The sequence below is a fragment of the Garra rufa genome, chromosome 3, assembly GCF_049309525.1.
Source record: "Garra rufa chromosome 3, GarRuf1.0, whole genome shotgun sequence".
In the NCBI taxonomy this organism is placed as follows: Eukaryota; Metazoa; Chordata; class Actinopteri; order Cypriniformes; family Cyprinidae; genus Garra; species Garra rufa.
The window spans coordinates 217,359-240,885 of record NC_133363.1 but is presented as its reverse complement, the minus strand read 5'-3'; the positions used below and the strand labels follow the sequence as shown (position 1 = coordinate 240,885).

The 23,527-nt window shown below is 35.9% G+C and overlaps 2 protein-coding genes across 4 annotated transcripts in view; both read left to right on the top strand.

Moving 5' to 3' along the window:
• The first annotated feature begins 6,487 nt into the window (after positions 1-6,487).
• Positions 6,488-8,907, top strand: LOC141332389 (uncharacterized). Its single transcript, XM_073837530.1, has 6 exons — positions 6,488-6,983; positions 7,111-7,239; positions 7,386-7,579; positions 7,772-7,919; positions 8,057-8,261; positions 8,360-8,907. Exons 1-6 carry the CDS (start codon positions 6,765-6,767, stop codon positions 8,668-8,670), a joined length of 1,206 nt encoding a protein of 401 aa, XP_073693631.1. The 5' UTR covers positions 6,488-6,764; the 3' UTR covers positions 8,671-8,907.
• Positions 8,908-13,276: 4,369 nt separating this feature from the next.
• Positions 13,277-23,527, top strand: part of LOC141331770 (serine/threonine-protein kinase PAK 2-like) — a 28,079-nt gene continuing 17,828 nt past the window's right edge. Inside the window, exons 1-3 of one of the 3 annotated variants that reach the window (XM_073836798.1) lie at positions 13,277-13,439; positions 16,918-17,194; positions 21,773-21,879. In XM_073836798.1, coding sequence (XP_073692899.1) covers positions 17,011-17,194; positions 21,773-21,879 — 291 coding nt within the window. In that variant the 5' untranslated portion in view covers positions 13,277-13,439; positions 16,918-17,010. Of the gene's footprint in view, positions 13,460-16,917; positions 17,195-21,772; positions 21,880-23,527 lie in introns of all 3 variants that reach the window. The other 2 variants (XM_073836799.1, XM_073836797.1) reach the window with 2 other exon arrangements.

Here is a 23,527-nt window from a genome sequence, read left to right as displayed (position 1 = left end):
TAAAGTAAAGCAAAGCAAAGCGAAAGTAATAGAAAAATAGTAAAATAGAAAAGCTTACCAAGTCTGAGTTGAAGAGATGTGTGCCTCCGTGTGTCAGGCTCATCTCTGATGACGATCCACATGATTTTTGCTTCGAGTGTTTGGGTGAGGAGCACGCTGCTCTCGGGCTCGAGGGAGAATGCGAGCACTGCGATGTTTTGTCTATCAAAGTGCTTCGTGCGCGGCTCGCCTTTTTCAGAGAAGGGCGAGCCGCTGCTCCCTCGTTAAGATCCTGGGGGTCGCGTGTTGATCTGGCTGAGGCACGTGAGACGGGCACGCCCCTTTCTCTTGTGCTCTCACCAGATTAGGAAGTTTTACCGTCCGTTTCTGAAGCGCACCCCGGTGCTTCTTCTGAACGGATGGAGGACACCTCATCTCTGGCTTCTGTGGAATTAGACATCGAAAGTGCGACTGGCCAAAGGAGTCTGAGACCCCCAAACGCTCGAATGAATGACATCTTCGCTGGTGGGGAAAGCATTTCAGGCAGCGGGTCAGGCTGATGCTGCCCTGCACACCATGGCCATCTTGCAGGCGTACCAGGCTGACCTGCTTAAAGACTTGAGCACCGGCAGGTCTATTGATGAAGAGGCATTTCTCGAACTGCGCCGAGCCACAGACCTGTCTCTCCGTGCGACCAAGCAGACGGCCCGTGCTATTGGCCGTTCTATGGCTGCTATGGTTACCACGGAGAGACACCTGTGGCTCAACCTCACAGGCATCATTCCTCCTTGATGCCCCCCTCTCGCCTTCCGGCCTATTTGGCGGCGCTGTTGACACCGTCGTCACTAGGTTCCGGGAGGCGAAGAGTCACGAAGAGGCGTTTGTGAGGTTTCTTCCCCGCCGTGCTCAAGCGCCGGGACTGTCGGCCACCCAGTCCCGACCAGGTCCGGTCTCACTGAGGCGTAAAGCCCAGAAGGAGAGTGTGGCGAGTCGTGCACCTCCTCGCAAAGAATGGGGGACAGCTCGCCGCACTTCTCAAGCTGCGTCTAAGAGACCGGACCTTAGAAGCATCCTCTCTAAAAAGAGGTCCTGAAGGTTTTGCGCCCAGAACCGTGGGGGTATGCCCCCCCGGGGAGGGGCGCGTAAAAATCCAGCAGAAAATAGGGGCTCCTTCCCGGCACCCCCAGGAGACCGCTGTAAAATCTCTGCCGCTTTTGGCGTTTCAGGAAACAGCAGTCTCCAGCGAAGTGTTACATGGTCGGTTGCCTCCTGCCTCGATTCAGGACACCGCACATCTAACACCCCTCCATCCAAGCGAGGTGTCAAAACTTGTGCCCCTTTCAGAGAAACTGGCAGCGTGGAAACTACTGCCAGATATCTCTCCATGGGTCGTAAAGACTGTAGAAAAGGGCTACAGGATTCAGTTTGCACATCGTCCTCCATGTTTCAACGGCGTGGTCTCCACTTCCGTGAAACCGGAACGAGCGCAGTTATTGACACAGGAGTTGCAGACTCTGCTGGAAAAAGGGGCCATAGAACATGTTCCTCTGCCAGACAGAGAGTCAGGCTATTACAGCCGATACTTCCTGGTTCCCAAGAAAGATGGGGGGTTGCGTCCAATTTTGGATCTTCGCGGGCTGAACCGCTATCTAAGAACTTACAAGTTCAAAATGCTAACAATCAAGATGATTGTTTCCTTGATCCAGCCAGGAGATTGGTTCGTGACAATCGATCTCAAGGACGCTTACTTTCATATAGAAATATTGCCACAACACAGGAGGTTCCTGAGGTTCGCTTTCGGGGGCGAAGCTTACCAATATCGGGTTCTTCCCTTCGGCCTAGCCTTGTCACCCCGCACGTATACAAAATGCATGGATGCAGCTCTGGCTCCTCTACGACTCCAGGGCATCCGCATTTTGAACTACATAGACGACTGGCTCATTCTGGCCCAGTCCCAAGAGCTAGCGCTTCGACATTGGGATGTCGTCCTAGCTCATCTCGATTCTCTGGGGTTGAGACTCAACGCCAAGAAAAGCGTTCTCTCTCCTGCCCAGAGGACAACATATCTGGGGGTTGTATGGGATGCGATCGCAATGCAGGCACAGTTGTCACCTGCGCGTGTCGAATCCATTCTAAACACCCTAAAGAACATCAAGCTAGGCCAGAACATTACTGTTCATTACTTTCAGAGAGTTCTGGGTCTCATGGCAGCTGCATCCACGGTGATACCTTTGGGCCTTCTGCACATGAGACCGTTTCAGTTGTGGCTCAGAGCCAGGGGATTTCATCCAAGGGCCAATCCCCAGAGGCAAATAAGGGTTACACGCCAGGGGCTTCGTACCCTTTCTATGTGGTTCAGACCCCGGTTTCTGACTTTGGGTCCCACTCTAGGTCCGTGTTGTCGTCGCAAGATGCTAACGACAGACGCTTCCCTCACGGGTTGGGGTGCGGTCTTAGATGGCCGTCCAGCCCAGGGGATCTGGAGAGGTCATCTTCTCGACTGGCACATCAATTGCCTCGAAATGATGGCTGTATTTCGGGCCCTGAAATACTTCCTCCAGCAGTTAAGGGGCTACCATGTCCTAGTGCGGGTGGACAACACAGCGGTGGTCTCTTATATAAATCGCCAGGGCGGACTGCGGTCGCGCCGCCTGAACAGGCTAGCGCAGCAGCATCTGCTTTGGGTACAGGACAGGTTCCTGTCCCTCAGAGCGATTTACATTCCTGGGCATATGAATGTGGGAGCAGACTTGCTGTCCAGACAAGCTGTGATAAACGGGGAATGGAAACTCCACCCTGAAGTAGTCAGTCAAATCTGGGAAAGATTTTACGAAGCAGAGGTGGACCTCTTTGCTTCACAGGAGACAGCACAATGTCCCCTCTACTTCTCTCTGACTCTTCCAGCTCCCCTGGGTCTGGACGCGATGGCCCATCCGTGGCCCAGACTGCGTCTTTTCGCATTTCCCCCGATCGCTCTGCTTCCGGGAGTCCTGGCCAAGGTCTATCAACAAAGGTGTCGCCTCTTCCTGATAGCGCCCCATTGGCTGACCAGAGTGTGGTTCTCAGATCTAATATCTCTCCTCGATGGCTCGCCATGGGCGATTCCGGTCAGGAGAGATCTCCTGTCTCAGGCTCAGGGGACAATATTTCATCCCCGGCCCGAGCTCTGGAACCTTCATGTCTGGCCCCTGAGGGGGACCAACTGAGGGACGCTGAGCTTCCAGCTAACGTAATAAACACTATTCTAAGTGCTAGGGCTCCCTCCACTAGAAAGAGTTATGCCCTCAAATGGAGTGTTTTTGAGAATTGGTGTATGTCACACCATGCAGACCCAGTTCACTGTCAGGTCGTTTCAGTGCTGGAGTTTCTGCAAGAAAAAATTTCCGCAGGTATAAGTCCTGCTACTCTCAGAGTTTATGTGGCCGCCATTTCGGCTTGCCACGCTCTGACTGATGGGCTGTCAGTAGGAAAGCATCCACTAGTCCTCCGCTTCATCCGTGGAGCTAGGCGCTTGAGGCCGCCCACAAGAGCTACAATCCCTTCATAGGATTTAGCCATAGTGCTTGAAGGTCTGGTTGGGACCCCATTTGAACCACTAGAGTCAGCCCATGTCAGGTTTCTGACTCTAAAGATGGTTTTTCTGATAGCTATTACTTCTCTCAAGAGAATTGGGGATTTGCAGGCTCTGGCAACTTCACCATCCTGCTTAGATTTTGCCCCTGGGCTAGTGAAGGCCATTTTGCACCCTCACCCTACATATCTTCCGAAAGTTCTTTTCTCGACTGTAAATCCAGTCATTCTTGAAGCCTTCTGCCCTCCGCCGTTCACAACACCGGAGCAGGAAAGACTTCACTTACTGTGTCCAGTACGTGCTCTTCAGATTTACGTCCACCGCACAGGCCAGTGGCGTAAATCAGAGCAGCTTTTCATATGTTATGGAGGCCGCAACCGGGGGGCGGCCGCCACTAAACGGACAATTTCACATTGGGTGAAGGATGCTATTGCTCTAGCCTAAGAGGTGCGCAATCAAGCTCCACCTCTAGGACTTAGGGCTCATTCAACCAGGGGGGTTTCATCCTCCACGGCTGTAGCAAGAGGTGCCCCCTTACAGCAAGTGTGTGATGTGGCAGGCTGGTCCTCCCCGCACACATTTATCAGATTATATAGTTTGGATGTCCATGCTACTCCGGGCTCGCATGTCCTTGAGTCAACATCCCACAGTCATGTCTGAGACCTCTTCAATGTTTGTGCGCACACACTACACAACCTTGAGGGGCCCAGACACTTCCAGTGCGGCGGCGTTGGTATTCTCGTTCCCATTAGCGTATTGATACGCAGCATCGAGTGTAGCTTTTGGTAGGGAACTTCTCGGGTTACTTGACTGTAACCCTGTTCCCTTAAAAAGCGGGAACGAGATGCTGCACCTCAATGCCGCACTGCAGGCGTGCCTGGACGTCCTTTCAGACAAAGGCATAACCTGAAGGTGTGTTCGTTTCACATCTATTTATAACCCGCAGGTGCGTACAATTAATTACGTCACCTACCGAGGTTATTTAGGCCAATTCTTGGCGTATTTGACACAGATGCTTCACAACCGGTCGAACAAAGAACGTTCTCCCATTAGCGTATTGATACACAGCATCTCGTTCCCGCTTTTTAAGGGAACAGGGTTACAGTCAAGTAACCCGAGAAGTTTCTGAGGCAAAACCAAAAAATGCAGGTGAATTGTAGTGTGTAGTGCAATGATTCTGGGCTGAAATACCTGTTCTCAGAAGTCGCCAGAAGTTGATCGACTCCGTGCAACACAGATGTGAAGTAGTTCTCAGAAACCATAGTTATACAATTAAATATTAGTTCAGTGATTCACAAGAAAGCTGAATCTTCATACATTTGTCAGTTTAAACAGTAAATGTTTTATGTAGTAAAGAAAAGCACAGCTATTTTTTTAACAGCCTATAATTCAATTTTTATTCTCTCTCTCTAAAATAATAACACATTTGATAGTTTTGTTCTTTTTGCTTTGATTTAGAATAGAATGTGCAGTGTTTGCATGTATTAAAATTAAAGTTATTATATGGATTTTGAGCTTTACTTGCTTTTTTTAAATCTTAATTAAGTCCATGTTTTGTTTTTAACAACTGCACCTTTAATAATTGCCTTTATGTGTTTTACACAGTTTAGAATGAAAATCATGTTTAAAAAGTGTGTAAAACACACAGAGGACGCGTTAAATGTTTTATTGGCTTTGATAAAGCCTGATGCTCGCCTTGGATTTGATCTGAAGGTGTCAGAAAATAAATTTCTCCGTTGTGTATTTCACTTTACAAACGCCCAAAGCCTCTATTTGGTACTGACCTTGTTTTTTACTGTGTGAAACTATTTTACCATTTCAGTTTTGGCCAAAATGTAAGTGAAGAAAACACAAGCGTGAGTGGCTGGAGGAGCCGCAGAATACGTGTTCGTCTGATGTACCGCTCTGCAAATTAGTCACAATAACGTTTCTTTGCAAGTCTCATATATGAAGCGCAACACTGCACGATCCCTTACATTGTGATTACAGAGGAAAGAAACATAAAAGTTTGCTTTATTTTATGTACTTCCACAATAACAACAAAACGTTACAAATTGCCTTTGTAAAAATACAGCGTGCGCTCTCGCAATTTATGTCTCTATGCAGTTTGAAAGGTCTACGTCAATAAAAGAATCGAAAACAAAATTGTGTTTATTTAATTCGTATAAATCCAACAAGAGGTAGTGTACAGTCTTAAATACAGATTTGTGGCTTGATTCAGCTAAATTTAAAATTTAATAATGTATAATAAATAATTTATCATTTGTATATAATCATACTAAGTATCAAGGCCGCCCAGGCATGTTAAATTAATATTCATGCAATAAGCTCATGTGTTTTATCCACGAACAAAAATACGAAAAATCGAGCTTTTTGTTTTTCCGTTTCTCAAGCAAAATGAAATAATAATAATAATAGGCCACTCAAATTTTTATTATGCTTATTATTATTATTATTAGGTGTATTATTATTTTTATTATAAAATCTTAAGATAATCAAAACTGTTAATTCTGAATAATTGACTTTTTGATTGATTTAACAGCAAATCGAAATACAAGCAGAAATAAATATAATTCATAATAAAAAATATAATAATAGGCCTAATAATAATAATAGCTTAATTATTATTATTATTATTATTATTATTAATATTATTTCGTTTTGTTTGAGAAAAGGAAACACGAAATTAAGCTAGATTTTTTTTTTTTTTGTATTTTTGTATTTGTATTTATTCTGGATGATGCGATAGACAGTAAAGACAGGTTGAGTTGAAAAGTGGCTTTTCATTGCCGCCCACATAATTATTAAAGCTCTCTTTTTACCCACAGACAAAAATACTAAAACTGATTTTTTTTTTTCATTCTTTTTTTTTTTCATTTTTGAAACAGAATGAAATTATTATTATCATAATGGTCCGTGTACCTACGTATAATTGGTTTTCTCGTTTTTGTTTTCAAAACAAACAAACGAATAAATGATTGGTTTATGCAATATTTACATTTTCTCGGGAACACAAAAACGAATTTCATTCATATTTTCAATTTTGTTTTCATTACACGTCGTTCAAATGCAGATATTAAAAAGTCAACAAAACCAAATCGAAAAATTAAAGTTTTTTGGAAAAAAGCGCGTTTTAGTACACCGGAAGCTCTCTGCTGCCGCTGAAGGTTTTCACTTGCGACGGGCGTAACGTTAAACAGGCTAATCAGGAGAAATGGCATCTGTGCTGGATAATTGCACCGGATTGATTGTAAACATGGTAAACAACGGGGCAACATATTCAGATATTTCCGCTGCCTTAGCGTCTTCTGGAACAAAAAGAGGACATTCAGTGGCAAACATAAAAAAGTTTCTTGGCGACCGCAACCTGAGAAACAGGGGTCGTTTGACGGATGAACATCTGGAGGTGGCAGTGGCCAGTGCTATTCGAGAGGTAGGCTACGTATGTTTTTTTATATTACTGTCTGCCGCCGCTGCTACTACTACCAATTAAGAAATCTATTCGGTTTGCCAGATATGATTTCACTGGCTAACATGTTCAATTTTGTTACTTTTTACAGACCGGACCCTCCTTTGGGCGAAAAATGATGACGGGCTACCTGGCTTCAAAGGGTCTCGGCGCTTCAGAACGGCGCGTGGGAGCAGCACTGAGGCTTGTCAATCAACCTGCTCACCAAGCTCGTTTACAGGTGTTTTTAGTGAAGAGAGATGATGCTTTATAATGTTCTATTTGTACTGTACTATGTGCACGTATGTTGTATTTATATATATATATATATTTTAAACCTTAATCAACCATGAAACTCACTACAAAGATTGCCATTTACTCTCCCAGGGAGCACGGAACTTAAACCCAGTTCCATACCATGCTGAATATTTTGGTCACAAAATGCACATTGACCAAAACGAGAAACTCGTAATGTTTGGAGTTACACATGTGATCGCAGTTGATGGATACAGCTTCAAAGTCGTTGGGCATGCAACAATGCCTATCAAGAACAACCTTACCATCTATGAGGAGGTATACAGGTTAGTTGGAATGGACAAATAAACAAACAAAAAAGACCTCTGTTATTAGCCACCAAGACATTAAAATACTATTTGTTATTAAATCTGTATATTTGATAGTCATTAAACTCAGTGTGCATTTGTATTATAATTGTTTTTTAAGCTTTTATAATTTTAACAATTTTACACAATGATTTTCATACTGTTTTTCAGACCAGCAGTTCTATTCAATGGAATGTGGGACCAAGTACGTGTTGACTTTGGGAAAGAATTTTATTTATGTCTGTTTATGCAGGAGATCCTGTCAGCATACAGATATAATACAGACAGGGAGCCTTATAAGCAGACACCTTCAACAAAGGCAAGTAGTTATTTTTATAACTTACCTTATTATTTTTTACAATCCTCTCGTTAGTCCCAGAGAAGTTAATGTTTTTGATGCAGCTATTCAATATGAATACAATTTTTGGACTAAGATCATTACTTAATTTAACACAGAACCACAGGATTGAACGACTATGGCCTGAGATAAACAACCGGGTCAACTACCCTCTGAAGGAGGCATTAATTCAGCTAACAGACCAAGAAGTGCTAGACATGGAGGACCCCATTAGTCGCTACTGTGTGTCTGAGCTTGTCTGCCAGATGGGACGCATTGGTGTTGAAAGAGTAGTGAACTCCTGGAATGCCCATAGAATTCCAGGTATTTTATTATATATATATATATATATATATATATGTATATATGTGTGTATATACCTTATATTTTTTTTCACATATTAATTATATTTAACTACCTAGGTAGAGGTGTTCCAAATGCCCTAGGGGAAGGTGGTTGTTTTAAAAAGATAAGTGAAGACCTGCTACCCAATTCCACAGCTGCTGCTAACTTGTACTTTGAAGAGATGGGATCCTCACTGACCACACCAACAACATTTGGCATCTACCCGTTCTCAACAGAAGAGGACTGTGCACATGCTGAGCAATCCTTCATTGAACAATTTCCTGACCTGCCCATTCTGTACAACAGTGTAGCTCACAACAACTACAGAAACTTTCAGGAGGCAGTTATGTGCCTCATTGATGTAACTCGCAGATATTCCAATGCTTAAAGAGTTGAGGTTTGTGTTTCTTGTACTCTTTGTAACAGTTAATTTAATTCTTCCCATTATAAATCTAATGTTATAGACTAAAAAGTTAATTAAATGGTCTTAATAGATTAATGTTTCAAGTTCTTGATAATTCAGATGCTTACAACCAGCAGGTAGTTTGAGTGGGGGGGGAAATAAACCAGCATGTTCCATACTTGCTTATAACATTTATTAAATCAGAGTCATTAAACAATGTCACACTCCAATTGTAACAGTCTTTTTTTTGTCTGTGTGTAACATTTCAAAAACTACAGAACCATTTTACCAAGTTACTAGAGAAAAAGATTTGGGTTTGTGTTTTTACAACTTAAACTTCTTTTAAACTACTTTCTTGAACAATTGAACAGAACTTTTTGTGGTCTGCATAAGCTGCAGCACTGTTGTACTAGATGTATTGAAACATTTACGGGTGTTTTGAAATTACATCTCTCTGATAATATCTATCACGGTTGACAGACCAGCGATCCGAACAATGTTTAGTAGTGAACACTCAGACCGACACTTTAAGCACTGATTTGAGTTCAGTGCCCACTCCTCAATACAAGCTCTGCAACCAATGATGCTCCGGCAACATTCTGACAGCATTGGCTCATTGATGAGGTCTGTAAAAACATGGAGGATATGTATTAAAATACCAGACTTTTTAGGAATGTTGTACATATTTATTGCCTGGTCCATTCCAATAAGTGGACCTGAGCTAATATTTTAATAAAATGTATTGATCTTTTAGGATGTTCATTACTAGGTCATTTCAGGTTGCCAATTTGAAAATACAGTCTGGACACTGCAATTACATACACATTTACAAGTTTTTCATAAACACTAAAGGGTGTAGCAAATTGGGTAACACTTTACTTAAAGGGGTGTTTATAACATCGTCCTGAAACCTTTACACGTCGTGAATAAGATGTTATGCATGATTATGACAACTTGTCATTACCAAGACAACAAGACTTCATATCTGTCATAAACCTTCAAATCTGTCATAAACCTGATCATCATGAAGCCATTTTAAGTGCCATGAATATTTTTCTGATCACTTTCGGTAGAACAAGCAGAATGCCACTTGGATTGGAATACTTTAGTTGAGGTCAAGAAAAATATTAATGGAGGTGTTATAAAATTCATGATAAAATAATGGCCTCGTGATATGACTAATTTATGACAAGTTATGTTACCTTGGTAATGTCAAGTTTTCATTACAAAGACGGGTTATGATCCATTTGGTTGTCAAGATGTCATAAAGACATGTCAAACACAGTCATCTTTGCATTTAAAATGACAACTGAATTATTGACACTTAATAATAATCATATTTATAACATGCATCAGGAACAACCTCAAGTAAAGTGTTACAGAGAATTGTAACTTTAATACATCATGCTCCTGGTGTTCTATACTGTACCTCTACAGACAAGGCAGGTGAAGGCCTCCTTGAGCTGTGATGCCTGCTGTGTGCTGATTTTGCTCCTTTCTAAAGCGGCCAGTGCAGTGAGCTCTCTGATTGTGACAGAAACACTCTCCAGGCCTTGCGATGCCTCCAACACCTCCTCAACCTTTTCTAAAATGTCCTGCAGCCCAGAATCTTCTTCCCTGCATAAAGAAAAGACAAATTATCATCTTTTGTAACTAGATCACTAATTACACACATTACAAAGACTTTCATGTTCATCTAAAAGCATCCCGTTTATAGATCTATCAATCACCTTATCCTTTTCCTTCTGTGTTGAAGCCTGGTAAAGTCGCTAGTCAGCATGGCATTAATTTTTCTAGAGTTTTGCCTCCAATACTGGGAACCTTAAAAAAACAAAAACAAAAACACACACTGTAAAATGCAATATAAAGAATACGTCTTCTGCACAAACTGAGACTCCTTTGGAATCCCTTAATCTTCTCACAATATTTTATCAGTTTTTTTGATTAAAGATGAAGTTCTTAGAAATTTTGCTTTAAGAAATGTAATTTAGGATTTAAAACTGCTCGACTTTTGGCATAAAATAAGCCATGATCCAGGTTTACTTCGCAAAACTGAGATGCTCATTTTATATCCATACACAAAACTCTAATAGGTCACCTGGTTACTGTTTCAAAATGGTTTAATTTGGATGTTCTATAAACTATTATACTTGTATTCCAAGTTTTTGGGAGGTTATTACAGCCAACTAAATTTAAAAAAATAAAATAAAATAAAAAAATAAAAAAAAAAAGTCCTTTTTCTTGGGAACTGTAGTTGTATTGGCTACCTCGTGTTCCTTCTGAATCCATTATTTCATTCCAGTTCGAGTCAAGCAAGATAGGACATTCTGTTGCCCTCAAGTCAACTTGAAGCTTTTGAACAATGCCCGGGACATTGGCCTCAGTTTCAGAAAACCTCACTACCACCACACTTTTTGGAACTGGTTTTCCATCCTGCACTTCCGCAATGTTTATTGCTCTAAAATTAGAAAACAGGTTAAACAATTTGATTAATTCTCAAATAGTCAGAATTGTATTTATGCATCCAACTAGTTAATAATAAACAGTTGGATTCAACATCAATATTCTATTCTTTAAAACAAACATACATATACACACACACATATATATAACATATATATTAATTTTATACCTTGTCCAAGTTCGGCTTGTACGCGGTGTAGTTCCAAGGAAAGTTCCAGTTGATGCTGGCCTTGTGAAAGAAAACTGTCGCTGAACTGACGTTGAGGAAAATGCAGAGGTTGTTGGGGTGTTTGATGCAGTCTGTACTGGGTCACCATGGACTTCATAATGAGCCCTGAATGTCAATTCCAATGAGCTGAAAGACCCTTCAGCATTGGGGAATACTGCAACATTTGAATCATCAGTCAAATAGAGACTGTCACTGGTGACCTACAACAAAATAAAAAGAATAAATATAAGAATAATTATTATTAGATTAATAAATATGTAACTTTAAACTCTTAAGTTAGAATGTCTGGTTTTTGATTAATAATAATAATAATAATAATAATAATAATAATAATAATAATAGAGTGAAAACTTGGTTTTTATTATTAAATAAACTGGGCTGCGTTTCCTCAACGTTAAACATATTACATTACAGCCTCCATAATTCTTATATAGAAGGTGCTAACGTTATAGCGTTTAAATCGCTGTTTCACAAAGTTTTCAATTTATCTTCAAACCATTTTAATACATACAACACTAACAGTTAACTCGATTAAAGTGTCATCTCAAAGATTTCAGACGTCTGGTCTTACTCATAAGAAACAACCTGCTATCTCACGGTCAAGTTCATTAACAGGCTAATTTAACCCACTTGAAAGTTTCGCAAACTTAACTTACCTGAAATATTTGCGAAATCCTGTCGACCCGCATGTCATCATCCTTGACACTAACTCTTTTATTGCCAAGAAAAAGCACGTAGGAGTCCATTACGATCAGGTGTATTCAATCCTCACAAATCGTCCGCATGTGCGGCAGCAGAGAACTTCCGGTGTACTAAAACGCGCTTTTTTCCAAAAAACTTTGATTTTTCGATTTGGTTTTGTTGACTTTTTAATATCTGCATTTGAACGATGTGTAATGAAAACAAAATTGAAAATATGAATGAAATTCGTTTTTGTGTTCCCGAGAAAATGTAAATATTGCATAAACCAATCATTTATTCGTTTGTTTGTTTTGAAAACAAAAACGAGAAAACCAATTATACGTAGGTACACGGACCGAAAAGTCTCAGCTCATTTGAACATTTAATAAAAGTCTACAAGATTTTCCCAGTTTTACTCATCATTTTTGGTCCGATCAGTTAGAAAAGATAGAGCACACTCGCTCAGATCGGTCTGAAGATATGAGCTCAGTTTGGAGTTTGTAGAGTTAAATCTCTGATTATTAGAGATATAATTATTAATGGTTATTAAAAGTCTTTTTCGAATGACTTAGGGGCCGTTCACATGAAGCGTCTTTTGCGCGCTCAAGTTCGTTATTTCAAATGTAGGCGCGCGGTATGCGCCGCATCGAGATAAAAACATCTCAACTTTTCAGAATGCCGCAGGCGCACAGCGTTTTGTGAGTACATAACCTATTAACACTACTGTACAAGTTTGGTAAGATTACTTGCACGTTTAGTGGTGCAATTTACGAGATACATCACATGTACCATTCACTCCTGTAACAAGCAATTCGAAAAACTCTAACATCTCCATAAATGTTTGACTAAGGTAAAAAAAACTTCGGATGGGGTATTTACATGGGCTTCGGGGTGCATAGCAATGAAGTCAATTCTACTCCGAACCATCCCTTTAAATTAGACAAGTTTAAGATTTTATGCAACTGGCTTACAAAGTAAAGACCCGTCTTAAAGAAAAAAAATATTTGACTAACTTGTAAGACCAGTCTAAAACAGTTTTATGCAACCGGCCCATGGTTGCTTAGCAACGGCAGACGCTTCCGGAGCGGCGCGCCTAGCGTTTTCCACGCGTTTTTAGGCGCGACAGGTGAACGGCCCCTTAGGGGGACTTTTATTTTGTCGGCCGTTTCCCCAGAATCCCGTCGCACCGGAAACAGTCGCTCGCTGTTTGCTGCAGGCGAGGGCAGAAAGAGACGCTGCTGGGCGCCTCCCCTTCCCCAAACCAGCACAAAAAAACACCAAAAATAAGGCGATAGCCTTCAGACGGGGCTTCTGCTTCACCCCAGGCCTCTTCCCGGACACAGCAGCTCCGGAGCGGCCCGCCCGAACGCGTCCAGCTGAAGTAAGCGCTCGGTTTCACAGGTGAGCCGCGACAAAACCCCGAGATTCTCCGGCCGCGTCCCAAATCCTGGTGTGTTGCCCTCCTACACAGCAGCTGAGGGACATCTGAATGCCTCCGTCGAGTGCTGTCTATGTAGGGCTCTCGCTAGGGTTCGAGACAGCTTGTCTGTTATATGTGCGCGTGTGTGTGTTTATAGGCGGCTTGCAGCTTCTGGATCGGGTTTCTTTCTGCGTTTGTGTCGCTTGAAGTCGCTGGCGAATCCTGTGTGTTCATGTCAGAGAATAGGGAAGATACTAATGTAGTAAATAGAGTAATTAACCGCTGATTATAAACAAACCAGTTGGGCTGAGGTTCATTCTGGAGAAGCTCTCCGAAGCCTGAGGTGATTTTGGCTTTGTGGCTTTGGATGGCAATTATAGATTTAATTAATTATGGTTTGAGAAGAGAGAACTTATAGTTTGCATGACTTAAAAGTGATTTAAGTTGATTTGTAAAATTTTAGGACTATTATTATTATGTATTCTGGCATTTTATATTTTATGAATCTTTCTGAATAATTATTTAATATAAAAATAAAATCCCCTGAATTTTAATTTATCATTTTTGTATTTTTTTTATGTTAAGTTTATGTAAGAAAAACATTGGTTTTATGATAATTAAGCATGAAATGGTTGAGATGGTTGTAAAATTATCTGAATATTCTTTAAGCCATATATAATTAATTAAAAAATTATTTTTATTATTTTATAACTTGTTTAATTGTAATAGTTTTCTTGTTGCTAATCTTACGATTTTTTATTTACATTTTAATTACGTTTTTATTTATTCTGCCACTGTTTTTTATGATAACGAAGCATAACTTGGTTGTGTTGATCTAAAAAAATCACTTTATTTTTAATGCAAAATACTATTTCTGAATTTAAAAATTATCTTTTTATTATTTAATGGTAATAATTGATTATTTTATTATTAATCTTGGATCAATTATTAATATATTCTGACATTATTTTATGAAAGATTAAGTATAAAATGGTTATGATGGTAGTAAAAAAAACAAAAAAAACAATTAACTTGTAATTAAATATTATTTAATTTATTTAATTATAATAGTTTTTTGTTCGTTTTATGATGAGTTTTATACATTTATGCTATTTTCATGATAATTAGGCATGAAATGATTAGAAATCACCTTTATAATTTTAACGCAAAATATAGTTCTTAATTTAAAAATTCTCTCTTTATTATTTAATGGTAATAATTGATTGTTATTAATCTTGGGTCAATTATTATTAATTTATTCTGACATTATTTTATGGTAATTAAGTATAAAATGGTAATGATGGTAGTAAAAGTCTGAATATTTTCTTTATCCAAAAAAAAGCATTTTCAATGAATGTCAATTTATTTAATTCATTGAATTGCAATGGTTTTTTGTTAATTTTATGATGATAATTCTTATACATTTATGCTATTTTCATGATATTTAGGCATGAAATGATTATGAATCACCTTTATATTTTTAATGAAAAATATAATTTATTTTTGACAAATCCCGTCATAATTATTATTATTTTAGATTTTTTTAAGTAATCTAATTATTTTTAGGACAATTATTATTCACTTATTCAGACATCATTTTATGCTTAATTATTAAAAAAAAATAGTTAATGCTCCTAAAAACCACCTTAATATTTTTACTGCATTTTAAAATCCCTATTATTATTATTTTAGCATTGTTAGGAAATGTTATTATTTTTTGTTTTGTTTATATTTTGGACAGTTATTCATTTTTTCTAACATTATTTATATGATAATTAGGAAAGAAATAGTTATAAAATTTGTTAAAATATTCTTTATGGAAATTTTCTTAATTCAAAAATTCCCATTAATGTTAATATAATATTATTATTATTATTTTTAAATTGTAATAGTTTTTTCCTGATTTTATGATCATTTTTATTAAATTATTCTGATGCTTTTTTCGTGAGTATTAAGCATAAAATGGTTATGATAACCTTTGTTTTTTACGTTTTTGGAACAATTATTAATGTATTCAGATTTTTTTATGATAATTAAGCATTAAATAGTTATGATGGTTGTAAAATTGTCTGAATATTCTTTATGCAAAATATAATTAATAAAAAAATTCCCATTAATATTTATTTATTATTTTTTCATGACAATTTAGGTTTTAATTGATTTTAGAAATCACCTTAAAATTTGTAATGCAAATTTAATTACTTATTTTTTAAAAATTATTATTATTATCATCATTTAATAGTAATGATTGATTATTATTATTATTAATTATAGCACAATTATTATCTATTTGTTCTGACATTATGATAATTAAGCATAAAATGGCTATGATGGTTATTTAAAAGAAATCTGATAATATTTATTAATATTATTATTTAATAGTTATAATTATTAGTAGTAGTCTTAGGACTATTCACATTAATTTATTCTGACACTATTTCCATGATAATTGAGCATAAAGGGTTATTATGATTTTACAAATAATATAAATATAGTTAATTTTTTCTTTCTAGTTCTTGTCTTTATGAAATATAAAATTTCAGTGATCAAAAATCAAATTTCTTTTTCCCATAAATATTAATGTAATTATTTTTGTGATGATTAAGTATGAAATTGCATATTTCATGTTATTTAGTTATTATTTATTAATTTATACAATTTTATTTATTTATTTTTTGTAAATTTGTACTATTATTTATCTTTTATTCTGATATTATTTTAATAATAATTAGGCATATAATTCCTGTTTATTATTATTATTGTATTTTTAGGTAATTTCACTATTTTTTTTTTTTATTCATTTGTAGGACAATTATTAATAATTTATTCTGACATTATATTTTATGAGTATTATAAAATGGTTGTAAAATTGTCTGAATAATCTTTATGCAAAATGTAATTAGTTAAAAAAATCCTATTAATGTTAATTTATTAATTTTCATGACAATTAAGCATAAAATGGTTTTAATTGATCCTAAAAATCACCTTAACATTTTTTAATGCAAAACATAATTTCTTATTTTTGAAAATCCTTTTAATTTTTTTATTATTAATTTATTCTGACATTATTTTTCATTACCTATTTCACTTAAAAAACTCCTATTAATATTATTCTATTGTTAATTAATTGTAATTTATTATTGTAAATTTAAAGATTTTTAAAATTAAATTTATCCAAACACACTATTTTCATATTTACGCCTAAAATGGTTATGATGATAGAAAAAATAACCTTTTTAATTTGTAATGCAAATTTACTGTAATGTTTCCGAAATTACTGGAATGTTCCACTTTTTTGCAGCCCTACTCAAAAGTATAATGACAAGTGACTAAATGAATCGAAATAAAGTAAGAAGGGAGGCTGAAGTGTGTTTGTGTTTGTTGCTGAAGGCGTCTGCGTGGCTCATCTCTCCGTTGTGCTTCCCTTCTGCTCCTCCAGCTCTAACTCCTCCTTTTCTTTATCTCCACCTGCAAACGTTCCCCTCGACCCACTCCTCCTTTCTTTCTTTCCTTTCTCTGCCCGTCCCGGACCATGTGTGACAATGGGGATCTGGAGGACAAGCCGCCCGCGCCGCCCGTCAGGATGAGCAGCACCATCTTCAGCGGCGGCGGGAAGGACGCTCTGGCCGCCAATCACAGCTCTAAGCCCCTCCCCTCCGTCCCTGAGGAGCGCAAACGCAACAAGATCTACTCCATCTTCTCCGGAGCTGAGAAAGGTGCGTACGGATCACTTGTCTGACGCGGAAACTGTCAGAAACAGAAATTAGAAACTGGTCTGTGTGCAAACATTTTTATTCTTCAAAGAGGCCTGGGATATAAATGTAGTTTGTGAATCATTTGATTCATTTCGGGACATTCTGTGTAATTCGCGATTCATTTGATTCATTTACCGAATCATTTCATTTCGCGAATCATTTGATTCAGTTACAAATCATTTGATTCATTATGTGAAAATTCTGTGTAATTCGTGATTCATTTGATTCACATTCTGTGTAATTCTCGATATATTTGATTCATTTCGCGTATCATTTGATTCAGTTACGAATCATTTGATTCATTTTGGGACATTCCGTGTAATTCGCGAATCATTTGTTGATTTCGCGAATCATTTGATTCAGTTACGAATCATTTGATTCATTTTGGGACATTCCGTGTAATTCGCGAATCATTTGTTGATTTCGCGAATCATTTGATTCAGTTACGAATCATTTGATTCATTTTGGGACATTCCGTGTAATTCGCGATTCATTTTATTCATTTCGCAAATCATTTGATTCAGTGACGTATCATTTGATTCATTTTGGGACATTCTGTGTAACTCGCGATTCATTTTGCGTATCATTAGATTCAGTAACGGATCATTTGATTCATTTTTTGACATTCCGTGTAATTCGCGAATCATTTGTTGATTTCGCGAATCATTTGATTGAGTTACGAATCATTTGATTCATTTTGGGACATTCTGTGTAATTCGCGATTCATTTGATTCATTTACCGAATCATTTCATTTCGCGAATCATTTGATTCAGTTACAAATCATTTGATTCATTATGTGAAAATTCTGTGTAATTCGTGATTCATTTGATTCACATTCTGTGTAATTCTCGATATATTTGATTCATTTCGCGTATCATTTGATTCAGTTACGAACATTTGATTAATTTTTTGACATTCCGTGTAATTCGCGAATCATTTGTTGATTTCGCGAATCATTTGATTCAGTTACGGATCATTTGATTCATTTTGGGAGATTCCGTGTAATTCGCGAATCATTTGTTGATTTCGCGAATCATTTGATTCAGTTACGAATCATTTGATTCATTTTGGGACATTCCGTGTAATTCGCGATTCATTTTATTCATTTCGCAAATCATTTGATTCAGTGACGTATCATTTGATTCATTTTGGGACATTCTGTGTAATTCGCGATTCATTTTGCGTATCATTAGATTCAGTAACGGATCATTTGATTCATTTTTTGACATTCCGTGTAATTCGCGAATCATTTGTTGATTTCGCGAATCATTTGATTGAGTTACGAATCATTTGATTCATTTTGGGACATTCTGTGTAATTCGCGATTCATTTGATTCATTTACCGAATCATTTCATTTCGCGAATCATTTGATTCAGTTACAAATCATTTGATTCATTATGTGAAAATTCTGTGTAATTCGTGATTCATTTGATTCACATTCTGTGTAATTCTCGATATATTTGATTCATTTCGCGTATCATTTGATTCAGTTACGAATCATTTGATTCATTTTGGGACATTCCGTGTAATTCGCGAATCATTTGTTGATTTCGCGAATCATTTGATTGAGTTACGAATCATTTGATTCATTTTGGGACATTCTGTGTAATTCGCGATTCATTTGATTCATTTCGCGAATCATTTGATTCAGTTACGAATCATTTGATTCATTTTGGGCCATTCTGTGTAATTCGCGATTCATTTGATTCATTTTGCGAATCATTTGATTCAGTTACGAATCATATGATTCATTTTGGGACATTCTGTGTAATTCGCGATTCATTTGATTTATTTTGTGAATCATTTTATTTAGTTCGCAAATCGTTTGATTCATCTTGGGCCATTCTGTGTAATTCACGATTCATTTGATTCATTTTGCGAATCATTTGATTCAGTTACGAATCATTTGATTCATTTTGGGACATTCTGTGTAATTCGCGATTCATTTTATTTATTTTGTGAATCATTTTATTTAGTTCGCAAATCGTTTGATTCATTTTGGGACATTCTGTGTAATTCGCGATTCATTTGATTCATTTCGCGAATCATTTTATTTAGTTTGCGAATCGTTTGATTCATTTTGGGACATTCTGTGTAATTCGCGATTCATTTGATTCATTTCGCGAATCATTTAATTCAGTTACGAATCATTTGATTCATTTTTGGACATTCTGTGTAATTCGCGATTCATTTGATTCATTTCGCGAATCATTTGATTCAGTTACGAATCATTTGATTCATTTTGGGACATTCTGTGTAATTCGCGATTCATTTGATTCATTTCGCGAATCATTTGATTCAGTTACGAATCATTTGATTCATTTTGGGACATTCTGTGTAATTCGCGATTCATTTGATTCATTTTGGGACATTCTGTGTAATTCGCGATTCATTTAATTCACTTCGCGAATCATTTTGTTTAGTTCACGAATCGTTTGATTCATTTAATAGAGTTTAAAATTTGTTATTCATAATAATAGTAATCTCTAATATGTACTATATACTAAAATGTGTAATATTGTTATTCATAATAATATGTGATAATAATAACATAACAATAATAACACTAAAAACTAATAATAATTAATTTTATATATTAGAAGTGTGTATATATAGTCTTTAGTACACTAATAAGCAATTCAATATAATTTTATTTTTCGAATAATATTTATATATTAGTAAAGCTTGTATATTTTAATATAATGAATATTTGCAATATTATTATTTGTAATAATATATTCGATAAATTATTATATAATGATTTTGTCAGTAGTATTTTTATTTGTTTGTTTTATATACCGGGTTATCAGCTAAAAATAAAGTAAAACTGTAGATATATTTAAAAAGTAATATTATTTTAATGTTTTATAATTGTAATTTTTGAAAATTTATTTTAAAAATATATAGATGTTTTTAGAAATTACATAATAAATTCAGAAAGTAATATGACAAAAACACAACAAAATAAAAAATGGGAAATATAAAAAATAAAAATTAATTAAATCATATATTTATCAAAATAACACTGATTGATATTATATTTAATTATGTGTAAAGCAGAGTTATTATAGTAAAAACTAAAACCGTAAAAATGTTAGCTGAAACAAAATAAAATCTAATTTTCATCTGTTTTTTTTAAACTAACTTTTTGTTTAAACTAAAGTGCTACATTTTAAAAATGTAAATATATACATATTTAAAAACTTAATTGGACTAAATTAGGTATTTAGAAAGTAATAAAACAAAATATGTATTTATGCATGTGTAAAATGTGTATATAAATCATACTAAAATACGAAAACAACATTAAAAAATGGGAAATATAAAAAAAATCTAATTTTCCTCTCATTTTTCTACATGAATAAAAGAAATGCTACTAAAACACAACTAATAAATGAATGAATTGATAAACTACATAGAAAATGAATTAAAATAAATTCTATTTTTCAAATAAAAACATTTTTTGAATATTTGAATATTATTACTATTATTTTTAATATATTTTATGCTTAATTGTTTGCCATTTGATTTTTTTTATGTATTTATTTGTTTTATATACAGGGTTATAAACTAAAACTAAAGTAAAACCATACAATATTATTGCTTAACATTAACTTATATAAAATTCAAGTAATATTATTTTATTTTTTAAGTTTAAACTGAAGTGCTACATTTTTAAAAAACAAATTGGATTATTAAATTAAAACAAAAAAGAAAAATTAAACAAATGTTTTAAAAGTAAAAAAAATAACACTGATTGTATATTTATTGAATTATTTTATTATGTGTAAACCAGAGTAATATTGCTAAAACTAAAACCATAAAAAGTTACTTAAATAAATAAAATACTAAGATAAATAAAATATCTATCTCATTTTCATCTGTATTTTTCTAAACTAAAAACGCTACTAAAACAGAAACTAAACTAAGAAATAAAATATTAAATTATTAACTATATAGACATTTAAATAAAAATGGCTAAAGTGCGCAAAATTAATAATAAACATAATAAGGTAAGTATACAAAATAGTAACAATTTTATTATATATATATATATATATATATATATATGTATATGTTAAAATACGTTTTGCCTTGATTTTGCAGCTCTATATAAACATCCATGTTTTTAGCATTTTTCTAAGTATGGTAATAATATTATAAATACAGTTTTGACAGTCTAATTTTAATATATTTGATCTGTTCTTCTAAAGATTCTCACACTGCAGGAGTTAAACAAACTGAAGAAAAGGATTAAAAATGCACTTGAGTTGCATCTAAATTCCTCAACATTTGAACCTAAAAAGCTACATTAATTTTGAGTTTTGCAGTGCTCTGAGGCCAGTTTTGCTGATTTGAGAGCGCTTCAAAGCCACAGATAGTTTAGTTTTGACAGTGCTGTGTTTAGTTACTGTAGATGTGGAGATGCAACACCTCGTTTCACGCTCGGGTTTCGGTGTCAGCGCAGACGCGTCTAGTGTGTGTTTAGGTCGACACTGACTTATGCTGATTAAATCCTGTCTGTGTGGCGTCACAGGTGGACGGAGGAAAGACCGAGACAAAGAGCGTCCGGAGATCTCGCCGCCGTCGGACTTCGAGCACACCATTCACGTGGGCTTCGACGCCGTTACCGGAGAGTTCACGGTAAACACTGACGACGTTTACATGGACACCAGTGATCTAATTAACCCTTAAAAACCCTTGTTTTTTCAGACCTATTCTAGCAGTCGGCATCAATTGCCATGTATCATTATAAACATAAGAACTTGAACTTTATGTCTAGCTAGTTTAAAATTACAATTTTCCTTTAGTTTTCTCTAAAAATGAGTGAATTTCCAGAATTTTCGGAAAAACGCTAGCAACAATTGGGTGTTTTTTTTTTTTACTGTGTACTCAAACAAAAACTTCTGAAGTTTGGATTTTTTTCTTTAAAAATTTGTATTTAGGTGTTTTACACTTCCAAAGATTTTTTTTTTTCTGTATATAACATTCCCCAAGCAAGTTATAGCCAATTATTACAATATTATTATAGGCGCTTTTCATTGAAAAACCGGCCTATTTAGTTTATTGACAATAGAGATCTGTCCAAAAACGTTTCAGGAGTAAAGTCATAGCAGAAACAGTGTTATATAATAGCAAAACACAGTAAAAATAATTGACTTTTTCCAGATAAATATATTCGTAATCCAAAGATGAACAATAAACGCAAACAGTGTAGAAAGTAGCAAAAGAAAAATTGCACATTGTCTTGTGCAACGAAAAAAATAAATAAATAAACAGTCCAAATTATTCACAAACTTCACTCAGTGTGCTCAGAGTGCAACCGAAAAAATAGTGCAAATAATCTTTTAAAACTACATAAGAATTAGTTACATAATACAACGACCAAATAGATGGATCTGCTGGCTGTAGTCTGTGGCCGAATCTATTTTTCCGGGGGATCGCCGAGTGACGGCAAATCCTCAATTCCAGTGCTTTATCTGATAGGTACTGGCGTTTCATCCTTGGTTTTGGTTTGTGTTATGTCAAAGTCGATGCGAAGACGCGATAGACCTACCTGCGGTGCTATTTGCGCAAATTACGTGAGCTGAAAAATTTGAACTTTGCCGAAAATTCTCGCCCTGTTAACCAATCAGGAGCTTGCTCTAGTAATGATGGAGGCAGAAATCCGAAACAACAACGGAGGACAAAATCACCGTTGCTGTCTGTGGTTACTCGGAGCTGTACCATACATCTTTGTACTTTTATAGAAACAGGAATAAAATGGATCTTGCTAGGAATAAAGTGAGTGAAGAGGTCGGACAATCTGGTAAGTTTAAAAAAACGCTCTTTACTCAATTTGACCTACATATACATACATATTGAGACTACAAGCAAGCTAAAGCTGGCAAATTGAGCTCATTCACCTATTTTACAACTACTTTCCCGCTGACGAGTGGCAGACGCCCCTCCCTTGACGCGAATTCGCGTCTGTTGTGAAGTAAATTTCACGCGCGAATGACTCAAAATTTCACTCGCGAATGAAGCGAGTAAACTAAAAATGTTCAAGCGTCCAACTACGCGGGAATAGCTCGATTTATTCGCGCAAGTCGCGTCTGGTGTGAACGCCCCATAAGACATTCCAATATTGGAAATCCTGTTCACAAAATTCAAATAAATAATACTAATGAAAAAGAACGGGTTGAATGTTAACTACGTTTCTATAAATTATGATAACAGACAAACTATTTATCAGCAATGAGCATTGATTAATCCAATGTTGTAGCAAAAAAATAAATAAAAATGAAACCAA

Coding starts and splice junctions, on each gene's coding strand:
- LOC141332389 (XM_073837530.1), top strand. CDS start 6,765: ATGGCATCTGTGCTGGATAATTGCACCGGATTGATTGTAAACATGGTA. Junction 6,984..7,110: donor TGGCCAGTGCTATTCGAGAG/GTAGGCTACGTA, acceptor TACTTTTTACAG/ACCGGACCCTCCTTTGGGCG. Junction 8,262..8,359: donor GAATGCCCATAGAATTCCAG/GTATTTTATTAT, acceptor TTAACTACCTAG/GTAGAGGTGTTCCAAATGCC.